Genomic DNA, 22,878 nt, shown 5'->3' with positions numbered 1-22,878 from the left:
ATTCCTTCCACTACTCTAAGCCTTTCTTCCAATAGCTTCATTTTTTTCTAGGCACTAGTATATTTCACTTTATCAAGTATCTTTATCCCTAGCTTTTCTCTTTTTTTTGAATCATTCAAATTAGGAACCAAGATTGGCTCGGGTGATTTTTTCGTTATAACAGGATTAGAAAAATTTTGAAACTGTCTTGAAACAAGTGCTAATGTCATTCCTGGATAAAGATTGAAATATCCACTAGGAGTAGGAATTTGTACTCTGATTCTTTAAGAAGGTTGTGTTGGCTGTGACTCGAATCCTGAAGGGTATATAGGATCTACTATATTTGGTGATTGCTCTTAAAGGTTAGGATTTTCTTCCACTGCTTTTTCCTTGTCAAGTTTCCTGAGCATATCCATTATCGTACTAAGATCCCCTTTTAGTTCTTCTTGAACTTTCTCAATTCTCTCAAATCAACTGGCCTATTCTTGTTTCATGATTCTTGTTTGAGTCTTGGTGTTGTATGAATGGCGAGTGGGTTGAGTTAAAATTTTTGAAGAGCGAGTTATTCTTGAACCTTTATTTTCATAAATTTTTTTAAAAAAAATTAGAATGCCATGTGTCAAACATTTTATTTTTTGAAAGAGAATAAAAATGGTGCAGATGATGCATGAATGCAAGTGAAAGATATTTGCTCTTAGATAAATTTCAACACTAAAAATTTTCATTGATTTCATACAACTTTGATTACATAGGAATTATCATTCTAAATTTATATCCATAGAAGCATTTGATTTGCTCATAATGGTCATTCACCTCGTCTAAAAAATTTACTAGGCGTTATTCATATTCTTCTATGGGATTGACTTTTTATCTTAATGCTTCTACCTTTTCAACTATTTTTCATGTCTTTTTTATTGCCTTACTAACTTGACTAGTTATGTGCTCTATGTACTGTTGCCTCCCTAAATTTTTTACTTTTCACATCATGTGAGCATATCTTTCTGAATCACATGTGAAGATCCAATCTTTTTTCCTTCTCTGCCACTCATATATTATTGCTGAAATATAATTTTTGTGGTCTTGTAGTTATAGCTCTAACCCTTGGATTATCTGATGAAGTGATTCTTTCTCATTCAGTACTTCTAAGTGTTTTTTTTTTTTTTTTACAATTATGGCCTTTAGCCTTTCCTTTTCTTTCTGACATTTCACCAACCTTGTTGAAGTCGTATTATACAACCCTTTCCAATTCTGGCATTCTTGAGAGATTTTGGTGGCCTCCTCTTACTTTTCTTGAGCTTTATCCTTTTATTAGTTCATTTCTTCTTGGAGCTCATCCACTTCATGTTGTCGACTAAGATAAAATTTAGTTACTTTTCCAATCTTGAATTGGACTTGTAACTTCTTATTTTCTTGGTGTAGATCTTTCAAATCATTATTGATCACATCCCGTTCTTTTATAGCTTTTTTCAATCTGTTCCATTGTATCTCTGCTTCATATTTTAATTATCCCACATTCTCATAAAGTTTCAATTTTTTTTTCTTATTTTTTCAGCTTTTAATTCTTTCTTTACAAGCTCAATTTATGATAATTACACTTCTTTTAAAAGATTAGCTGATCGATGAAGCTATTATTAAAAGAAAGTATTATATCTTTAAGCTACTTTACTTTTCAAATTTGATAATCGGAGGTGATTTTATCGATAAGAGGCCCCAATCTCATTCTTCATATTTTTTTTCATGCTTGGATAAAATGTTTCAAGGTTCTTGGTGGACTCGATTCTCCAAAAATAAATTCTACTTGGGTCAGGCCATGAGTGGCAAGAACAAATTGATTTGCACTAAATTACCTAAGCACCATTAATAGAGCATAACTTACAATGCCCCATAGCCCTAATAATGGCATCCACTGCTTGTTTCTTCCACGATATAATAAGGGCACACGAGGCATCCAAGGCACCATCCATTCGATTTCATCCTCAGTAAGCCTTCGTAAGAAAATGATCCATTCCTCCTTAGTCTTTAATATCAACCATTGGCTTTTACGAAACTCTTTGATTGGTGCCTTATTTTGAAGATGCGATTTTAAAATCGCACTCTTTCCACACTTGAAATGACTTTTAACCTACACATATAATAGAGGTGGACACCCTATGAATCATCATTTTCTATTTTATTGACAAAAATTCAATGACCTGATGGTTTCGACTAGGACTGCTGGTGTGAGATTAATTGCTTGAGTTTTAATTTACTCAAAAAAGTATATTACAGTTATCTTAATGTAACCCAAAGTTTTTAAAAATATTACCATGCCATACAATACTAGAGCAAACACAGCTAAGCCTTGATCATCATTCAAATGCCCTTGAATGAAATTTCAAAGAAAGTCTTAACGGATACCGAGATGTTCACCTTTAGGCTTCACGAAAGAATCTATGATTTTTACTTTTACCCTCATAAGCTTGGTCAACTTTTTACGATAACCTAATTTCGACTTTCAGGTCAGCACTTTATTTGGACACTGTAGTTCTATCTCAAATAAAATCGAATACTCCTTAATAGTTGATACCAAATCCTCTTGATTAAAGTAAAACATCTATAGGATGAACCTCAAAACTATATAGTTACCATGACCAACTGTTCATCAATCACTACTAAAATGAGAGATACAATCTACCTATACTTTTTATAAAAGCTTTTTTTTTCCTTTTTTCAGTTAACTGACCCCAGATAATGGCAAGTCTTTTAAATTATTTTGTGTGAGATCCAAGTGCACCTTTTTGGGTAACTCAGACACATAATCGATAGGTAAATAGTTTTCACTCTTTTGTTGGGCTTCTTTTGACCAAACATATACTTCATTATACGACTCACATGGGACACTGACTGAAGATAAGTAAATTTGTAGTTTTATGGGATCCATGAAGACTCCTTAGGAGAAAGCTATCTTAGAGCAAATATCTCGATGCAGAACTGAATGATATGATTTATGTAAAAAGAAAAAAAAATTGAGTTAGTGTGATGATGTGGTTTGAAAATGAAAAGCTTTTTTTACTTTTTTTTTGTAATCGTTTGTTGTTTGTTTGTGTTTTTTTTGTTACACACAGCTTTTATTCCTACATACTTTGGTAATTTCTAAAAAAGGTCAGCGAAACTCTACCTAAGGTTGGCTTCTTACGATTTATTATATGCTGGACTCAGGTTGACATGAGTCTAAATGTTCTCAAATTGTTTTTTACTGTTGTCCACGCTGGACTAGTAAGACACCTTGATCCTCACCTATTACAGGTTACGAACGAAAAAAGGTTCAATTTGAGTGAAAGCATTTCACTTGTCAATGCGGAGGTTATCACCTCACGAGGGCATAAGTACTTTACTTTCTCTATAAGAGACGGAGCCCGGGTATAGAGCTCATGTATGAGATGTATCTTGTCATTGTGTGTGTATATGTTTCCTAATTTATCAAGAGTAATATATACAAAAAAAAATAAAGCACAAAAGACATAGCAAAAGAAATGTGTGAAATGTATATGAATTTTTTTATTTTTGATTTATTTTTTTGGCTTTTTCTTATTGAAAGTGGAAAATAAAAATTTAAGAAAATAATTAGGATTGTTTAAATCAAAATTTAAGGATAACACATAGTTAATTTTGGTTTGACTCTCCGATAGCAGTCCCCAGCGGAGTCGTCAAGTTGTCATAATGGTTTTGCATCCACCCAACAAATTTGAAAACAAAATAAAAATATAACGGAGTCACCACCAATCTTTTTAGCTAGGTGCGATTGGCCACCTATTAAAATTTATCTTTTTAATAAAATTAATTAAAATTTATTAAAAAAATAATTTTATGGTCTGTAAAACAGTCTGAGTTTGAGAGTCGGTTACATGTGGGGAATGATTAGCACACCACAATGCCCATTTAGAAACGATACCACTTAATTAGTGTTATCCTATGATTTTAATAACAATAATCTTATTTTCGGTGTTTGAAAAATATTTTTTTTTATTTTTTATTTATTGTTTCACTTTTATTCAAGAAAAATAAATTATAACTTTTTTATTAAAATAATTCTTAAAATATTTCAGTACGTTGGTAACATTAGAAGAACTTTTCTCACTTAAAGATTTTTTAGGCATCGTTTATCGGAATACCTTAGAATCTCATCATCGGAGGCTCAAATTTATTTTTCTTAAAAGAATTATGCAATGCATGCAATACAAATGATAATACGTTAATACACACATTTTATTTTTTATTTAGAAATTTTATTAATTTTTGTTAATTTTTCATTTAAAACTTTGAAGAAAATGAAATTTTTATTATATTGAAGATTTTATATAAATATTTCTATATACTGGTAATATTTAAAAAAATCTTCACACCTAGGAATTTCTTAAAGCATCTCTACTCGGAATACTTTTAGAATCTCATCATTGGATAAAATTTCTTTTTTTTCTCATTTTTATTACTATTTTGTTATTATTATTAATTAATTTTATTATTTTATCAAAGAAAAGAAATTTTGTTATTGTATTGAAAACTTTTGATAAATACTCTAATACACTGGTAGTATTTAAAAAAAATCTTTTTACCTAGAGATTTCATAGGTATCACTACTTGAAGTACCTTTGAATCTCATCATTGGATAAAATTTTTTTTAATTAATTTTATATTATTTTTATTTAATTATACTTATCAAAACTTTTATTATAAATTTTATTATTTATTATTATTATTTATTATTATAAAACAATAAAAATTTATTTTAGTAAATTTAAACATTTTTATATGCATAAATATTAATAATAAAATTTAAAATAAAAAAATAATTTAAAAAAATTCAAAAAAAAAGTTTTGTTTACTTGAACCGGACCGGTCAACGATCCGATCAACGCGATCTAGGTTGATTCGACGGTTCGATCCGGTCTGATCCAGTTGGTTTGGGTTCAGCAGTTCGACACCGGTTTGGTTCGGTTTGGATCGGCTCAACTGGATCGATCGAGAGGCAAAAGGGAGAACGGGTTATCGGGTCGGTGCACGAATCCCGGGTCAAGTTGCGGGTCGACGCACGGATCCTCTGGGTCGAACGGAGTCATTTTGCTATCTTCCTAAACAGCGTCATTTGAAGGCCTATTTAAAGGCCAAATCAACTTTTTTTTCAGTCTTTTTTTTTTCTCTCTTTTCCTCTCAGATGCTTCACCTCTCTCTCTAAAACCCAGAATCAGACGATTGTTCCGTCGCATCGACTGTCGTTGGTGGTCACCAGTCACCGTCTATCGATCGTCGAAAAAATTTTAAATCTCTCAGAATCTTCTCTTCACCCCCTAAACACGAATACGAGCTTAGTGTCATAAAAAGAGGCCTTGAACCACATAAATTTGACCTGAAAGATTCGACCAAAGTGGCTTTTCTGATTTTTTTATATTTTTTATAGACTGACACTGTGGTTCATGTTCCAAGGATTGTGATTTTGCTTGTGTTTTGGTGCTTGATTTTTTTTTTTAAGAAGCTTTTTTTTTTTAACTTGGTAATATCTTTTTTTATCTGTTTTTTTTTTTTTTGCAGGGTCTCTAGGCTTTTTTATCTTTTTTTTTTCATCGGTTTCATTGTTCTATTTATAGAGCAAAAAGAAGATCAAAATCTTAAAAAATCTGAGATTTTGGTGGCCTAGTATTAAGGCGGCCACCAACTGTCAGAACGGCTGTTGGTGGCTGTCAGGGGTTGGGCGGCTTACAGGTGGCTGACAATACGACTGCCGACGACCGACAGAAAAGCTAGTAGAAAAAAAAAAGAAAAAAATAAAATAAAATAAAATAAATAAAATGGTGTGAACATATATATATGTAAAGTTTTAATTTTTAATTTATTTTTAAATGGATATTTTTAAAATTTTATTATATAGATTAAGTTAATGTGTGACTTTGAAATTTATTTTTTTAATTTGAACTAGACTTAAAAAAATTTTTAAACTCGATATTTTTAACAATTATATAAACTATTAATATCAAATATGATCCCGACCCATAAACACCTCCATTAAAAAAGCTAATTACAAATTGCTTAACTATATTAAGAGTGAAGTTGTTGATGAAGTTTTGGGTATCAATAAAAAAAAATGCGTTTGGAGATAGTATAAAGGATGTTTTGGACTTGTAGTAGGAACAAATGATTATAAGCGCCAAAGTTAGTTCTTTAGATTTTAGGTTTTAGATGAGGAAAAAGAAAAATTGCAAAAGTATTTAAGAAACTTAAAGAGAAAATATTATTAATTCTTACTGTACCTTAATCTTCTTTTTGCCTTATATATGAAAGGAAAAAATTAGAGTTAATTTTGAAGGGACCAATTATATTAGATTGAACTTTATTTTTTTCATAAAAATATCTTGTTATATTATTAATATATATAAAAAATATATATATGCAAGCAATATACTAACAAAATATATAAGTTTTCAAAATTATAAATTTTATCGATTCATAAATCAATGTATAAAAAAATAAAATATATCAAATAAATTACTTTTTAAAATTGTGGGCCATTTTTTTAACAAAAATACAAATAAATCAATTATTAAACAATATATATATGTTCCTCATCAAAATAACAAATAAAATATATCATTAAAAGAATAAAATTGAAACTTTAAGATAAGAGGTTTGGTTGTTTTCTAACCATTTATAAAATGGTTTCAATTGGACTATGTTATTAAAAAAAATTACATGAAAGAAAGAGAAAAAGAGTTAAGGCAGAATTAAAAATGAAGAATTATAGCAAAAGAAGGAATTGTAGTCAACTAAAAAGAAAAAGAAAAACATATTTGGTATTTGATTGAATATTTAAAGTTTTATTGAGAAAGTTAGAAAGTCATTTTAGTTTTTATTAAATTTACATAATGTGATTTAATCTTTATGACAACCTTTTTAAATTAGTAAGTAATGATTGGTTGATACAATAAATAGTAAAATAATAATGTGATTTAATACATCTTAAATTATAATGAATAAAACTAACTTATGAAACAAAAATAAATAAAATTAATAATTTTATTATGAGGGCCGTTTAATTTTTTAATATATGTATGAGGAGATTTAAAAATTTTGTGGGGAGCCTAGGCCCCTTTAACCTATTACCATGATTCGTTATGGGAAAGACTCGTATGAGTGAGTGTGACTTACAATTAATAATTTCAAACAAATTTGAATTATATTTAATGGTATCAGACAAGTTAGAAGTCAATCGATCTATAAAATAATGTCTTGATGGGATTAGAACGTTAGTAAATGTAGGTAGACAAGTATTTTTTTGGCGAGAACGAGCTCGTTTCGTGGCAAGCAGCTTCAATGTCAACTCTTGCTTGTGATGATGTGATAATCGAGCATGTATTGATTTGACAATCACAATAATTGATATTGTTGATTGAACAAATAGGTACAACAAAAGTTATTACATTATAAAAATTTATGGTAGCTACATGTGATTTTGATCACATAATAAATTCAATTAAACTCAAATAATGCAATGTTGTAGTTAATTTATGGAACTATTATTTCATAAATTTTTAAATTAAATTTTTAAATTTTACAAGTAAAATTAAAAAAATATTATATATCATTTTTATATTCGAAAATTAGAAGTTTTGAATAAGAGAGCTCGTGCATCAATATTATATCAAATGTTCGAATGTGTCATATTTTTTATTTTATATATTAAAATATTAATATTTTAATATTTTAAAATTTAAATTAAATAAAAATATTTTTTATTAATTGAATAATATCTCAAGTCAAATTAAGCTTGAACTTAAATTTTTTATTCAAAGCCTAACCCAAACCATCGGGCTAAACGACCTACGTAGACCTTAGAACATATTTCCTCTTAACTACCCTTCTTGAGCACATTCATTGTGAAATTGTAACTGGATCTAGATTCATTGCATACGAGTGTTTTTTAATGAAAAGGAATAATAAAAAATGGTTTACCAAACAAATCATAGATTAGAAGGTGGATATGCTTGCTTTACATTCTTAATTAATTTTAAGATAATATTACATCGTTCATCTCATACATTTATTTTACATAGTTAACATTTTAGGGACTTAAGTAAAAAATATTAAAATTTTTATGGATTATAAATAAAATTTTGAAAAATTATATATTATATGAATGTTTGAAACGAGTGTATTAAATAAATGTATATATCATTTTTCTTAAATATAATTAAGCATAAAATGAAGCTAAAGCTATATATTGACATTATATTTTAACTTTTTAAGCAATAATTAATATTGATCTTAATACTAAACCTGATAATCTAAAATACGGCACGATGATACAATATGAATATGACAAAAAAAAATGAAAGTAACACAATTAAAATTTTTTTTTAATAATTATATATGAGTGTAACAAAATAAAAAAAAATATTTTATATTTTTATATTGATAAAATTTTGACACATAATTTTCATATAAAACATAAAATAAATATATAAATTTTAATAATTTATATAACATAAATACATGAATCACTAAATTTACTTAATATCAAGATCTACCTTCAACTGTTACTATATTATTACTACTATAATCATGGCTCTAATACAGGTTAGGAAAATAGAAATCAGAGCCCAAACTCTAATATTTATCGACCCTAGTACCACATATAAAGGCTTTACACACCTTGACTGACGCCTAGTAATATCATAAACCTCCACGGCTCGCTTCACGCCTTGACCTTTCTCAAACTCTCCTATTCTCTCTTAAAAAGCAGCAACAAACCTCTCGGGATTAACAGTTTCCAAATCTCAGAGGTTAAATTGATTGACCGTTTATAGTTTCCCTAATTTTCTCAAATACAAATGCATCACAACCCAAACTCTGTGCTCTCATGGGTTTCAATAATCAAACCTTGAAGCAGTTCTTCGCTTTTCTTCTCATCCTTTTCGCCTTCTTCCTCATCTCCTCTTCTTTTCCTGCCTCTTGCAATGAAATCCTACCCAAGATTAATACCCATGATCCTTCCAACCAACCAGCTGCGGCGTACCGAGTGTTGCGCGTCAAGAACACGACACCCGTCTTCTTGAACAAACCAGAATTCGACAAGAAGAGAAAGAGGAAGATGATGAAACGGAGAAAGTTCAACAAGAACAACTTCAAAACCAGGCCTTTCTTTGTCATGCTTCCCAAGGGTTTTGTCCCTCCTTCCGGTTCATCTCCATGCCACAATGACAAGCCTGACTCTTCGGTTGCCCATGATCTTATCTGCGGTCCCTCCACTACTACAGCAAAACCCTAGAACCCTCAAGACATTTGCATCTGAAAACTGAACAGATAAAGATGCATGGTTAGTCCAAGTGGATTTTGTTGTGCTTTTCATTACTTCCTTTTGAAAATATCTCTTAATCTTTTTTTTTTTTCTTTTTCCCTTTTTCTTTGAAGTCTTGATCAATCGAAAACAATACCATACCGATCTTGTAATGAGGGATATAATAAGAGTGGAAATAGTATATACATAGATTTTAGAGTTCTCGGGAAATCCTTTTACTTAATTTTGCCTCTGTATTTCCATGCATTCTCACTACATACTAGGGATTTTTTTTTAATTTGAATTACTTGGGTTGACTATTTTCTTGATATTAATATCAGAATATATGCTTTTTCTTTTTCATCTTTGCTTTAATATATTCTCATTCTGAGAAAAGTATATGGGAGATTTGAGACAATAAGCTACAGGTTTCTATAAGTTACTCACATTTACCTTATTAATTTCTCATCATTTAAAATGCATTTGACCTTTAGATAAAAATAAGCATCGATCGTAAATAGTTTCAATCTCGATAATAGGTTACATATTGCGGCATTAACAATGTCTTTTACCTAAATGACTGGTCTTTGGACTAAACCCTTGAGAAATATGGCTTAGGTTCAAATGCTGACAAATCCAGCAATAAGTAATAATAAAAAAATGCCATTTATATATAGGAAGATAAGTTCAAGCTGGTTCAAGGGCTTTAAGTGATACTGCTTTTCTTGGTCATAAAATAAGTGATACCCTTTTGACTTTCAACAATCCATTCGTCAAATTCAGTTTGAATTCTAGAAAACCTATATATAATATAAAGAAAACATTAATGGCTATCAGTTAAGATACCCCAATCCTACGACTAAGATGTTTGTTGCTTTGACACTATGGAAGTGTGTTTTTAGTCCATTACATGCAAGATGGTGATTTATTTGTAAATGTAATACTTAGCCGGGAAAATTGGGAGGAGGCATGTGAATTCGCATCGTTTGCAGGGCTCTTGTCTCGTGGAAGAGGAGCTTTTTCGTAGCGTGTACTCTATGCATGAAGTGGAAAATAAGGGTTTCTTTCCTAGCAATTGCGATTCAATTCGTATAAATCAACCCAGTTGGAGAGTTGTATGTCAAAAGAACAGCAGTACTGATCTTAGTTCATGTTCTTTCTTCTTCTTTTCTAGTAAAGAAGGAACAAATCAATTTGTTTATGAATCTAGAAATTAGAATGTTTATGTTCTGATGACCTTGATAATATTTGCAACTGTGAGAAATAACCAATAACTTTAGCCACATCAAAGACGTTCATATATGCTTAATTTTATTGGGCTTTATTGGCTTCATATTTATTTGTGGCTGCCAAAAAAAGGTACGTTGTCTTGCTAAAATGTTACCCAACTCCGGTCATAAAGCCTAGAAATCATCATTTCCAGTGGGTTTGGTTTAATTCTCTAATTATTGGAAATTTAAACCCACTAAATACAAATTCATCCTGTTAAATTTTTAGGAGGGAAAGGGGATACTGAGAACTGAGAAGAACATTTGATTACAGTTGTTCTTTATATCGTTCGACATTTGAAAACTATTTCTAATGGAATTTTAAATTTCAATAGATAAAAAAAAAAAAGAACCTAAAATCTCGTTTAAGAAAAAACACACGTTAAGAGTTTGAGACAACATAAAAACACAAATATTCATTAAATTATTTTTGGGTAACGACATTAGTGTAATCAGATGTAGATACTAAGAAAAGAAAAACCCTCACTTCCCCTCTTTTCCCTCAGCTTCAAAAGCTGCGACCGAAAAAATCCGTGACAGCCTCGTGGGAGTAGAAAAAGTGATCTTGCTAGGATTACAATCAGAAATATCAGAAACAGTAACCCAGATCAGCAGCTTCTTGGTTTTGACCCCTGTCAACCTCTGCATCCCGCGATCCTCAAACGCTGTCAACTCGGTTTCATACGAGACGTTTTTCCCAATCGCCTTGAATTTGTTCTCCAATCTCTTCTGCTAACTATGTCAACCAGACGAACCCTGTGGTCCGGTTGCACCCGACCTCCACGAGATCGTTCAAAGCAGCAGCCCTTTTGGCAGACGGAACTCGTCGAGGAGTTCCAGTGACTTTTGCTTGCAAAAAGCGGCCCCATGGTAGATATCAGCCTCTTCTCGGTGAGCTGCTATTCGCTGCTATTCGCTGCAAAGCCATGTTCGTTCTTTTGTGGGGAACTGAGTTTGCAATTCTAGCACTTCAAAGGGTCCTTCCTTACATATAGCCACGACATTATACCTTTTGACAACTTTTGTATGATTTATTTATTTATTTATTTTTTTGGTTACATCATGAGAAGGGAAAGTTTTAGTAAGGAGCGAAAAGACCTGATTTTGAATAAGACCTTTTATCTATTCTCAAATGCCTTTAGTCACTAAGTCAATGGTTTAGAAACGATTTAGTTTTCATTCTTTATATAGTAATTTATAAAACAACATAATGTGTGGGATTATATTAAAAATAAAATTAAAATTAAAACCCTTTATTTTATGCGTGTTGGAGTGTGATTTTCTTTTTAGAGATTGATTAAATTTATTGATACTGTTATAAAAATGGATAAATTTTGGGCGGATATCTTGGAAATGAGGACTTTGTTTTCTATAAAGAAATGGAAATGAAGGCAGCATGACTGGGTTAAAGTGTGTGCACTAAGCAACGTATAAGCATGTCAAATATATGTTAATTATGAAGCAGGAAAAGAAAAATCGTGAGGCATGAGGAATTCTGGAATTACGAAAAATCATTCATTGTCTTTAAATACTTAATCTAGATTGAAGTAGTATTATCTATAAATATAGTTCTTTTTTCTATCATGTTATTTTCCTTTTTTACAATTGTAAAATAATCTTTAACAAAATAGTATATGAAATATTTTTCGATTGTTATATTTTGATCAAAGTTATTCTAAAATTAGAAATATAATGATAAATTTGTTTTAAAATTAGAAGGGTCCTGCAAAACTTGTACCAATTGAAAATTTTAGAGTAAATTTGAATCATTCACGTAAATAGAATGATAAATTTGCACATTTTCTCCTAAAAAATTGTTTACCTTTCATTACTTCTCCAACATTAATGTTTATAGTCTTATTATAGCCTTAATGGATTAAATCAAATATCTAACATATATATACTTTAATCTCATTTTATCAATCCTTGTGATAAATAGGTTATTCATGAATTTAGACATTTATGAATTTATGATATTCATAAATTCAATTAATTGTGGATGTATGTACTTCATTTTTTGTATCATTTAAAAATTTGAGTCTAAATTCATATTTATTATTAATTAATTATGAATCAAATCCAAAATGAATCTAAATATTTACTAACTTAATCATTTTTGAATTTATGATATTAATAAATTTAATTAATTATAGATAAATGTACGTAATGTTTAATATAATTTAAATTTAACATATTTGTTAAATAATATAAATACACATAAATCTAATTATGCTGATGACAGTTTATCTTACTCAACAACACAAGTTACACTGCTTAAGATCTATTCTAAAGAATCTCAAAAGGAAAAAAGTAATTATAAGTCAATAATATAGCAAACTTTTTCTTATTATAATACTTTTTCTGGTATAATTTCTTAGATTATTAATTTAAAATTATTGTTATAATTTAACTTTTTTTATATTTTAATATTAAAATAATTAAAATAATAAATATCCGCTTTCGTGAGATGTGATGTTGTATATTTATATTTCTACCACTATTGTTTGTTTTTTGAAACAAGATGAATTAAGGATAATAAAAAACCTAGGGACGAAAACATTTTTAATTTGCCCTTATTTAGTTGGAATTAGAGAAGTTCACAGGTTGGGTTTGAGTTGAATTAGATTCATATTTAGTATTAATAATTTATTTGTTTATTTAAGTTTGATCCAATTTTTAGATTTCAATTTTTTTTAAAACCTGACCCAAATTAAAAAAATAAATTTCAAATCCACCAATTAAACTTAATTTATATAATAAAAAATTTTTTTTGTAAAATAAAATTTTAGATATATATACTCATATAATTATAATATTTTAATTATATATTTTATTTAGGTCTGGTTGAACCCAAGCTTTAATTTTTTTTTATCTAAAATTCAGCTTGAAATTTAAATAGACTTTAAAATTATGTTTAAATCTATTTAACGATTTTTAATTTTTTATTTACTCTCTCAAAATTTAGACAGACCTTTGAACTTAGACAAATAACCTAACTCTTAAACATGTCTATTTTAAATGAAATAAAACAAATAAAAAGGGTATTTCTAAGTTTTCTAACTATTAAGCAATATGATATTTTCATACAAATAATAATAATAATAATAATAATAATAATAATAATAATAATAATATAGCAATATTAAGAAAACGATTTTCATAAAAAAAAAGAAAAAGAAAACGATGCCATCTTTTTTTTTTTTTGGCCAAATATCAAAATATTGAACTAAACATAATTTTAAAAAATTAAAAAAAAAAATTCTTCCTATCTCCTTCCCAATTTTCATTTTTTTCGAATTTCAACTGATCTTTTAGACGCTGATAATTTTACTTTATTTTTGCTTTTGCTATTGTCTTTTATTTCAAATTTATTTTTAATTTTTATTTTAAGAAAAATAAAAGTAAAAGTAACAATTAAACGGAGCGTTAATTAACTTCCATTTGTATTGTCGTTGGTCCAGTTTTACATCTGAATAGCTGAATTAAGCATCAAGAATCCTTCATGGAAAGACTTAATTTGCTTTCAGAGACCAACATGGCCGATACTTCAAAGCCTAAACATTACCCTTTATTCTAATTTCTTCTAATTTTATATGCATATATTTATATATATTTATATTTATATTTATATAAATAAAAGAACAGGAATTGGTAAAACATTTAACTGAATAAATTGAAGTTATATATTTATTCATTACAATTTTAAAATACCATTTTAAATACTTTTATTAAAAATATGATTAAAATTTATCCAATTGATAAATAAAAATTCTAATTTCATTGAATGATTTCCAGTAAAAATATTTTTTTATTATAAATGTTAATAAGATTTATTCCATTTGCAAACAAGAATTATAATTAATAAAAAAAGTAGAAAACAAAGAATTTAATATATCAACCAAATACAAAGAATTCAATATCAAGTATATCAACCAAATGGGATGCATAATTTTATTAAATTCAAAACAAACAATATAAATCCACAAATATTCATTACATTATTTGATTATTATTCCATAAATATCAGCAAGGATTTTTTAAAATTTATTAAAGGAAGTTAAACTATTGCCCCATGTTATTTATGTGACAATCTTTTAACTCCGTTAATAAAATTTAAAATCTTTACCATGATATATTATTTTCAACAATTTGCTAGTCAGTGGGAAACAAAATTATTTCATCTCTTCTGCCTCCTATTCAAATGCAGTCACCGGAAAACTCTTTGACAATCCCATGGGAGTAGCAAAAGTGATTTTGGTTGGATCAGCATCATCCACATAAATATCAGAAAGAGTAATCCAGATCATCATCTCCTTGCTTTTGATGCCTGTCAACTTCCGCATCCGACCATCCTCAATAAACGCTGTAATCTCGGGACCATATGAGGAGGCTCCAAGGGACTTGAACCAATACTTGAAAGTCTTGTTCTGTTTCAGCCAGATGAAGCCTGTGGTCCGGTTGAACCCGACCTCGATGAGGTTGCTCAAAGGCATCAACCCTTTTGGCAGATGGAAGTGATCGAGGAGCTCATGCTCTTTTTGCTTGCAAAGAGCCGCTCCATGGTAGATCTCAGCCCCTTCTCGGCGACTTGCTATTTGCTTTGATGCCATGTTCATTACTTGTGAGAATGCAAATTGTAACGATCCCAGTGTCCTTATATATAGGCACTTTTGCCTTTTGGAGAGAAAGTGGGAGAATTTAAAACGGCAGTTTATTTTTATTTTCTTAATAATTTCTTTATTTAAAGAATTTTATCTTTTTTTTTTTTATATATATTTTGAAGTTTGTTTGTAAAGATTTGCACATTTCTATGATTTATTTTTCATTCTTTATATGGTATTATTATAAGCAACAAATGAAATGCATGTTATTATATTGAAATTAAAAGCAATTTATTAATGCACACATTGATTGATTTTATTTTGATACTAAAATAAAAAAACGGATTTTTAAAGATGATATTGGAAATGAGGATTTTTTTTTCATATAAAGAAATGGAAATGAAGACTCACACTGTACACACCATTAATTATAGTGTATGTGCACTAGTAAGCTTGCCAATTATATGTTAATTATGAGGCAAAAAAAATCGTGAGACGTGAAGGATATTGCTGGATTATGGAAAATATAAAACAAAAGATATTAGTTGTTTTTTTATTTTATCTATCTATCTATTTATCGATCTATATATATATATATAACATATTTTGATCCTATCAAAATTAATCATTTTCAAATCAAACGTTTATATCTGTTCAAAGAATGGGTTATCCACCCGGCCCGATTTGGATGGGGTCTTAGACAAGGTTTGATTGTAGCATTAATTTGGTCTCCATCTGATATGACAATGTGGACTCAAAGCTCCATTAAAAGAAACAGAAGCCCATGTTAAAATGTGGCAGGCCCGAAGTCCATACTAAAAATAAAAGAGAAAATGAGAAAGATATTTTTTTTTTGGATCTAATTGATAGGGAATGAAAATAAGAAAAAAGAAAAAAAAAAAGGAAAGATAAATATTTTTCACACTTACTCAAAAAAGAAATTATTGCAAATTGAAAAAAATAAAAGAAGAGGAAATGAGCAAGAGCAAGGTATAAATTGTTGCATATTTACAAGATTGTGCATCACATATAGAGTTTACATTTTCAACTTAATTTTTAAAAATTATAATGGTAGCATAATCTTTTTTATTTTTTAACTCTATCAAATAATGGTTAAAAATATATTTTAATCAAAAATTACTTTCTTTTAATTTTTGCATCTTTACTATCAAGCACACTAAGGAAAAGAAAAAACAATTATTTTCCATTTTACAATCTATATTTTCATAAAAGAATTTATAACTTTGCATACAACCGAATAAAAATTTACAAGAAAATGAAAAAGGAAAAAAGGATCTGATGAAAAAAGAGTGGGGGCCAATCCCAAGGACATTAACAAACCATTTTTTATGTGGAACTTCATTAATTACTTGAATAACTTCTGAAATTAAGCTGTTTGTGAACAGTAAATCCACAGCCACTTCAAAGGGTACACCAATTTGCAGCATCGACCGAAAAACACCACCCACTTACTCTTTATTTTAATGCCTTGGTTGAAACTTGAATTGAAAAGCTTCCAAAGAATAATACCACCGCCACAGCCGAAAAATCATTAATAAAATAGTTGGATACCCCTTCAACCTGTTATGTTTGTCAGCTTTTCTCTGCGAAATGTCGTTTGGTTTGTTTTTTTTCCATTTTTTCCCTCTATTTGACCTTTTCTTTTTTCCTTTCATATTCTTTGACCCCTTAGTCAGGGACAAAATCAACTATGGGATTCACCCCACATTTCCAAAAGATACTTCTGGCAACTGCTGCCATTCAAATAGAAATTTTCATGACTGCCCCTTTTGTTCCCTTTGGGTCTGGTCCCTGCAGACGACCTAGCTTCAATATTCCCCAATTTTTTAAGGTTGTGCCTGTATTCCACTACAATCTGCTCAAAAACTTCCACCTCAAACATGTTCAACTTCAGCTTTGGGTTCATTTGATCTCTCACGAATGCAAAACCCAGTTGGTCCCTAGGGTTAAATGCTTCCAACTCATTGAACAAAAGGCAGGAGAAAAGATTGCTTCCCAATCCATGTTTCCTCAAGATTAATGCACTATCTGGTACATCTGCCAACCAAACATAAGAAAAAACAGATATATATGGTAATTCAAGAATTCTGATTGATATGGATATAACAGTAAACTTCAACATCATTGAAAGCTGCATTGCTATTCGATAGGGAAGCATAACATGATAACATGCTTATTGGAACCCCATCGATTATTCATTATTGATTAAGACGTTTCTTTTGCATCTTTTTTTGGGACCATACATTTAGCTTTCTATCAAACTCCTACATCTCATAGCAAGAACATGATGTAGTAGCCGTCAAGTTGGGTCTTCTTGGTTTTAGGACAAAGTGATAAGATTTTTCTTTTTGGCCAAACAAAACTGCAATAAGATTATGTGGTACATATTTTATTTTTTTAAGGTAAAACATGAGGGGAAGAAGAGAAAGAAAATACCCATACGTATAAATACTAGTAAGTAGTAAACTTATTCATGGATTTTCTTAAAGGTCAAAATTCAAAAAACTAATCCCATTGGGATCATGGACGTGCTTTCAAGGAACTTCAAAACTACGCAAGCAGTCATGATACGGTCGGTAGCTAATAATCAAAATGAAACTATAGTGCTAATTTTTCTATAATTCATAATCATTTCTAATGATCATAAACCTAATACACATTTAACAAGGGATTTGTGCGTAATTTTTTTTTATGTATTTTTGTGAATTCTACTTGTGTTGGTCGTCTTAGAAATATAATGAATTTGTTGGTTAAATCTAAAACTAACCAAACCATTACATAAATACTATTATGAAGAAAAAAGACTATATATAATATTCAGACAGCTTAGCTTGTGTAATAAAAGCTTGATGAACAACTTTAGTGTGAGAATCTAAAAAATAAATTGTCTCTTCCTTCAAACTGATCACTAGAGGAAAAGGAATATGTTCCATCTCAGTTCTGGCATCATTTTTCTGCATGGGTTTATTCAATATTATGCAAAGAAAATTTCTTTGAAATGGAAGGAAAGATATCAATTTTCACCTTGTGTTCCTAAACAGTTTTTTGACAAAGAAATTCATCTAAGAAAATTTATCATCACAAGAAACAATTAAATAAAGTAGGAGGAGTGCATGAGATTATTACCTGTGGTATAGGGGAGCTTATCGGAAGTCCATGGCTGCAACCCATTTTCACAGTATGTCTCCATTTGCCTGGTCAAAGCATCAACATCCAACCATTTCTTCCACCTTGCCGTCGCCATAGCTTCTTCCATGGTATGAATATAATAAGGATGCTTTGATATAGCCATGTCCGCGGTCGGTGACTCAACAAGAGAATGTATCAACAACAATGGATCAACCATAAGCTGAACCTTCGCGTCTATCCAAATGCTGAATTTCGAGTTCGGAAAAAGTCTATGAACTAAGTATTTTGGTATCACCCCATTCATTGCAGGATTCTCATACAATTTCTTCGATGAAACTTTAACGATTCTCCAGACTCCGACTTTGTAGTCAGGTGAGTCTTGTGTTATTACTTGGTGATAATAAAGCCCTTTAAGGGTTATGTCATCTATAAACATGAAGAAGCATACACTATCTATGGTTTTAGATCCAAGACCTATTGGTTGCCGGATTTTGTCATGATCATTGAAGATTGCAGATACTACAACAACTCCATTGCAGCTTTCCATGGCAACTCGATCTGAATTATACCATAAACAAATAAATTAAAAGAGAATCAACCATATATGAACAAAATAGAGATAGATTGTAGCATTAGTTTGAGACAGGATTGAGGATTTTCACAAAAATGGAATGAAAATGCAAGGGCAGGTCGCAATTCAAGCTAGAAACTGAATAAAAAAAGGGATAAAGTTTTAAGCTGCGTCAATTTCATTAATTGAACTAGACAAGAAAAAAAGGGAAGAAGATGACCCCAAATATCAAATTCTAGAGAATTCAGATAAAAACTAACCAGAATTACTAACAGGAAACTTTTTGAAAAATCCACAAGGGACTTTAATGCCATTATTGGAATGATTGAAATAAGAAATTCTCTTCAGGGTACTCAAATATCCACCAAAAGTGTCACCTTTCCCCTGTAAATACCTCAGAGCCGGTAAAAATGCTGAAAAATTCTTACACAAATTATGGATCTCCTCCACCACCATCCCATAATCTGGTCACAAAATCCAATACCCTTTAGTCAAAAATAAAAAAAACAATCATCAAAACCAAAACTTAAACAAAAAATATCCATGAAGAAAAAATCTGAGATAAGCCAACATACCAGAGAAGAAGACAGGGGAGGAACAAGAAGAGCGGTCGGTGGGGATAGCATACTTGTGTTCTCCATAGGAAGGAGGGTAAGAAAAGAGTGGCGTTTGGATTGGATCAAAAGGAGAGGATCTAAAGAGGCATTTGGTGGAGGAGAAAGAATGGTAGAGAGCAAGGAAAAGAGTGGTGAAGAGATACAACAGAGAAATACAGAGGAGTTTTGATTGGAAGAACAGAGGAGTTGTTTTGGCAGTTACCTTCCCCATAAAGCGAATACTATTTCCATGAGTATCTTCCTACTATATCGTTTTCCATATTGATATCATCATCCTACTTTGTCTGTCATTTCCTTTTTTCTCTTTTCAACTACTTTTTTTTTTTTTTTGAATTTTTTGGGAGCAAATAATCTCATGGATTTGAGCTCATGATAAACTTATCTTATGTCTCAAAAATAAAACAAAAAGAAGAGAGGGAATTCTTGTGCAATTTACATAGTTTAATTACATTTTCTAGGACTATTTTATTTGTTACAAATGAGAAGTCAAGCGAAAGATGAGATTTAAACTTTGGACCTTAAATTTGTTAAAGAAATGATAACCATTTGGTCACTCTGGTGTAGCAGGGGAATCCCGAATTTGGATTACTTTTTGTTTGTACATTATTCTTTATGGGGAACCTCAATATGAAAGTTAAAAATCACGAAGATAAGCTGAGTTTTTTAATTCAATTTGGCATCATTCAATGCCATTTTTCTTGTCTCTTTTCAACAGTTTTTAATCAAATTTTCAAACCAGCTCACCCTACAATGGACAAGCTCATTATGAGTCTCATACTTATTGATGGTTAAGAAAGGCTGTTTAAATTGGACTAGGAAATTTAGCTCCAAAACTGGTGCTCTAATTTAATAACAAGGGACTTCGGGGTGTTTGGTTGATCCAATAAGCTAAAGAAGCACTTATTTTCTACGCTTGGAAAAGCTCGTATGGCCTTTGATTTTCATCAAGTTATGGATAGTTTAAAACCAATTATTTCCTTTATTATTAATTACTTCAAGTTTCCAAATTTTATAGTATTATGAAGATTTAAGCTCGAGAGAAGTTGAAAATGCAGGCTTATTGTCATGTTCATTGACATGTATATTTTAAGTTTATCGGATCATATACTTATAATTAAGAAGTAGTATTTAGAAGGTTGAAATTCAAATAATAACATTTTTATTTTTTATTTTTAGATTATAATTTCTTTTATTCAAAAATAATAAAAGGATAAAATTACAAAATTGAAAAGCTATACAAAACAGATTACGAAATTTAAATAAATGAATGCATTAGAGTAGGATTTTGTTTGATCAATTCCATTTGTTTAATTTGAATACTTCTTATCCTTACGTGATTTGTTACGAATCCATGCAAATCGGTTATTAAGTAACTTTTAATGACATTAATAATTTCAGCTTTACAAAAGAACAATACATGAACTTAGATAGTTAAGATGATTGAACAATGCCCAAAGCTTAAGTTTGTTTAAGATGATTTAACCTTATGCATCATATATATAAATATATATATATATATATTATAACATATATAGTTATCGGATAACAATTATTGATGTGAACAATTACGTGAATAGCTTCTTTTTTCGATACGTATGATAATTTCTAAAATTTTTCATTATAATGATATATAAGATATTATTAATTTTAAATTATTTATAAAAAATATATTTTAAAAATATTAAATGATCCAAAATTTTAAAATTTAATCAAAAATCAATTTAAATTTTAATGAAATTTCTTTCTCCTGTATATCAACTCATTTTAATTTAAAACTAATTTAAAAATAATTTATCTTTTTTAATTTATCTGAAGTTAATATAAATATTTAAATTTATCACAAATTTTGAAAATATTATTTAATGCCTTTAATATTTTTGATAAATAATTATTATATTATCTTCAGATTTTAAATATATTTTACACAAAAAATGTGAAAAAAATATATAAATACCAAAACAACTTTAGGAAAGTTTTTTCTATACACATCTCATCTCAATTTAAAATTAATTTTAAAATAATTTTTCTTTTTTAATTTATTTGTACTTAATATGAGTATTTAAATTTATCATAATTTTAAAAAATATTATTTAATATGTTTAATTTTTTTATAAATAATTCTTACATTATTTTCAGTTTTTAAATATATTTGCAAAAGAATAGGAAAAAAATATAAATTTCAAAACAATTGCATAAAAATAAGCATCCATCGTAAGTAGTTTCAATCTCGATATGATAGGATAGCCAATAATCAACTTGTAATTATGTGTTACCTATGGCGGAATTAACAATGTCTTTTACCTAAATGACTGGTCTTTGGACTAAACCCTTGAGAAATATGGCTTAGGTTCAAATGCTGACAAATCCAGCAATAAGTAATAATAATAAAAAATGCCATTTATATATAGGAAGATAAGTTCAAGCTGGCTCAAGGGCTTTAAGTGATACTGCTTTTCTTGGTCATAAAATAAGTGACACCCTATTGACTTTCAACAGTCCATTCGTCAAATTCAGTTTGAACTCTAGAAAACCTATATATAATACAAAGCCAACATTAATGGCTACCAGTTAAGATACCCCAATCCTACGACTAAGATGTTTGTTGCTTTGACACTATGGAAGCATGTTTTTAGTCCATTACACGCAATATGGTGATTTATTTGTAAATTTAATACGTAGCCGGGAAAATTGGAAGGAGGCATGTGAATTCGCATCGTTTGCAGGGCTCTTGTCTCGTGGAATAGGAGCTTTTTCGTAGCGTGTGCTCCATGCATGAAGTGGAAAATATGGGTTTCTTTCCTAGCAATTGCGATTCAATTCGTATAAATCAACCCAGTTGGAGAGTTGTATGTCAAAAGAACAGCAGTACTGATCTTAATTCATGTTCTTTCTTCTTCTTTTCTGGTAAAGAAGGAACAAATCAATCTGTTTACGAATCTAGAAATTAGAATGTTTATGTTCTGATGACTTTGATAATATTTGCAACTGTGAGAAATGACCAATAACTTTAGCCACATCAAAGAGGTTTATTTATGGTTAATTTTATTGGCTTTCATCGGCTTCATATTTATTTGTGCATGCCATAAAAAGGCACGTTGTCTTGCTAAAATGTTACCCAACTCCGGTAATAAAGCCTAGAAATCATCATTTCCAGGGGTTTTGGTCTAATTCTCTAATTCTTGGAAATTTAAACCCACTAAAAACAAATTCATCCTGTTAAATTTTTAGGAGAGAAAGGGGAGAGTGAGAACTGAGTAGAACATTTGATTAGAGTTGTTCTTTATATCGTTCGACATTTGAAAACTATTTCTAATGGAATTTTAAATTTCAATAGATTAAAAAAAAAAAAAACCTAAAATCTCTTTTAAGAAAAAACACACGTTAAAAG

The 22,878-nt window shown here is 29.5% G+C and overlaps 2 protein-coding genes and 1 pseudogene across 3 annotated transcripts; all 3 read right to left on the bottom strand.

Moving 5' to 3' along the window:
- Positions 1-10,940: 10,940 nt before the first annotated feature.
- On the bottom strand, positions 10,941-11,555 carry LOC149511292 (uncharacterized; annotated as a pseudogene).
- Positions 11,556-14,495: 2,940 nt separating this feature from the next.
- On the bottom strand, positions 14,496-15,184 carry LOC111274210 (uncharacterized). Its single transcript, XM_022858831.2, has one exon. The coding sequence runs from the start codon at positions 15,165-15,167 to the stop codon at positions 14,745-14,747; it is 423 nt and encodes a 140-aa protein (XP_022714566.2). The 5' UTR covers positions 15,168-15,184; the 3' UTR covers positions 14,496-14,744.
- Positions 15,185-16,349: 1,165 nt separating this feature from the next.
- Positions 16,350-19,964, bottom strand: LOC111274858 (alkaline ceramidase TOD1-like). 2 transcript variants are annotated; one of them, XM_022859811.2, is made up of 4 exons: positions 19,449-19,964; positions 19,134-19,337; positions 18,300-18,860; positions 16,350-17,210 (listed from the first exon to the last, which is right to left on the bottom strand). In XM_022859811.2, the coding sequence occupies exons 1-4, from the start codon at positions 19,699-19,701 to the stop codon at positions 16,858-16,860; spliced, it is 1,371 nt and encodes a 456-aa protein (XP_022715546.1). In that variant the 5' UTR covers positions 19,702-19,964; the 3' UTR covers positions 16,350-16,857. The 2 variants fall into 2 exon arrangements, with proteins under 2 accessions (XP_022715546.1, XP_022715547.1); XM_022859812.2 differs by having other exon boundaries at positions 19,134-19,358; positions 19,449-19,710.
- Between the last annotated feature and the right edge of the window lie 2,914 nt (positions 19,965-22,878).

Source organism: Durio zibethinus, chromosome 26, assembly GCF_047325235.1.
Source record: "Durio zibethinus cultivar Kanyao isolate XHJ-2024 chromosome 26, ASM4732523v1, whole genome shotgun sequence".
Classification (NCBI taxonomy): Eukaryota; Viridiplantae; Streptophyta; class Magnoliopsida; order Malvales; family Malvaceae; genus Durio; species Durio zibethinus.
Note: the sequence above shows the minus strand (reverse complement) of the source record. Positions and strands in the feature narration are given on the sequence as shown.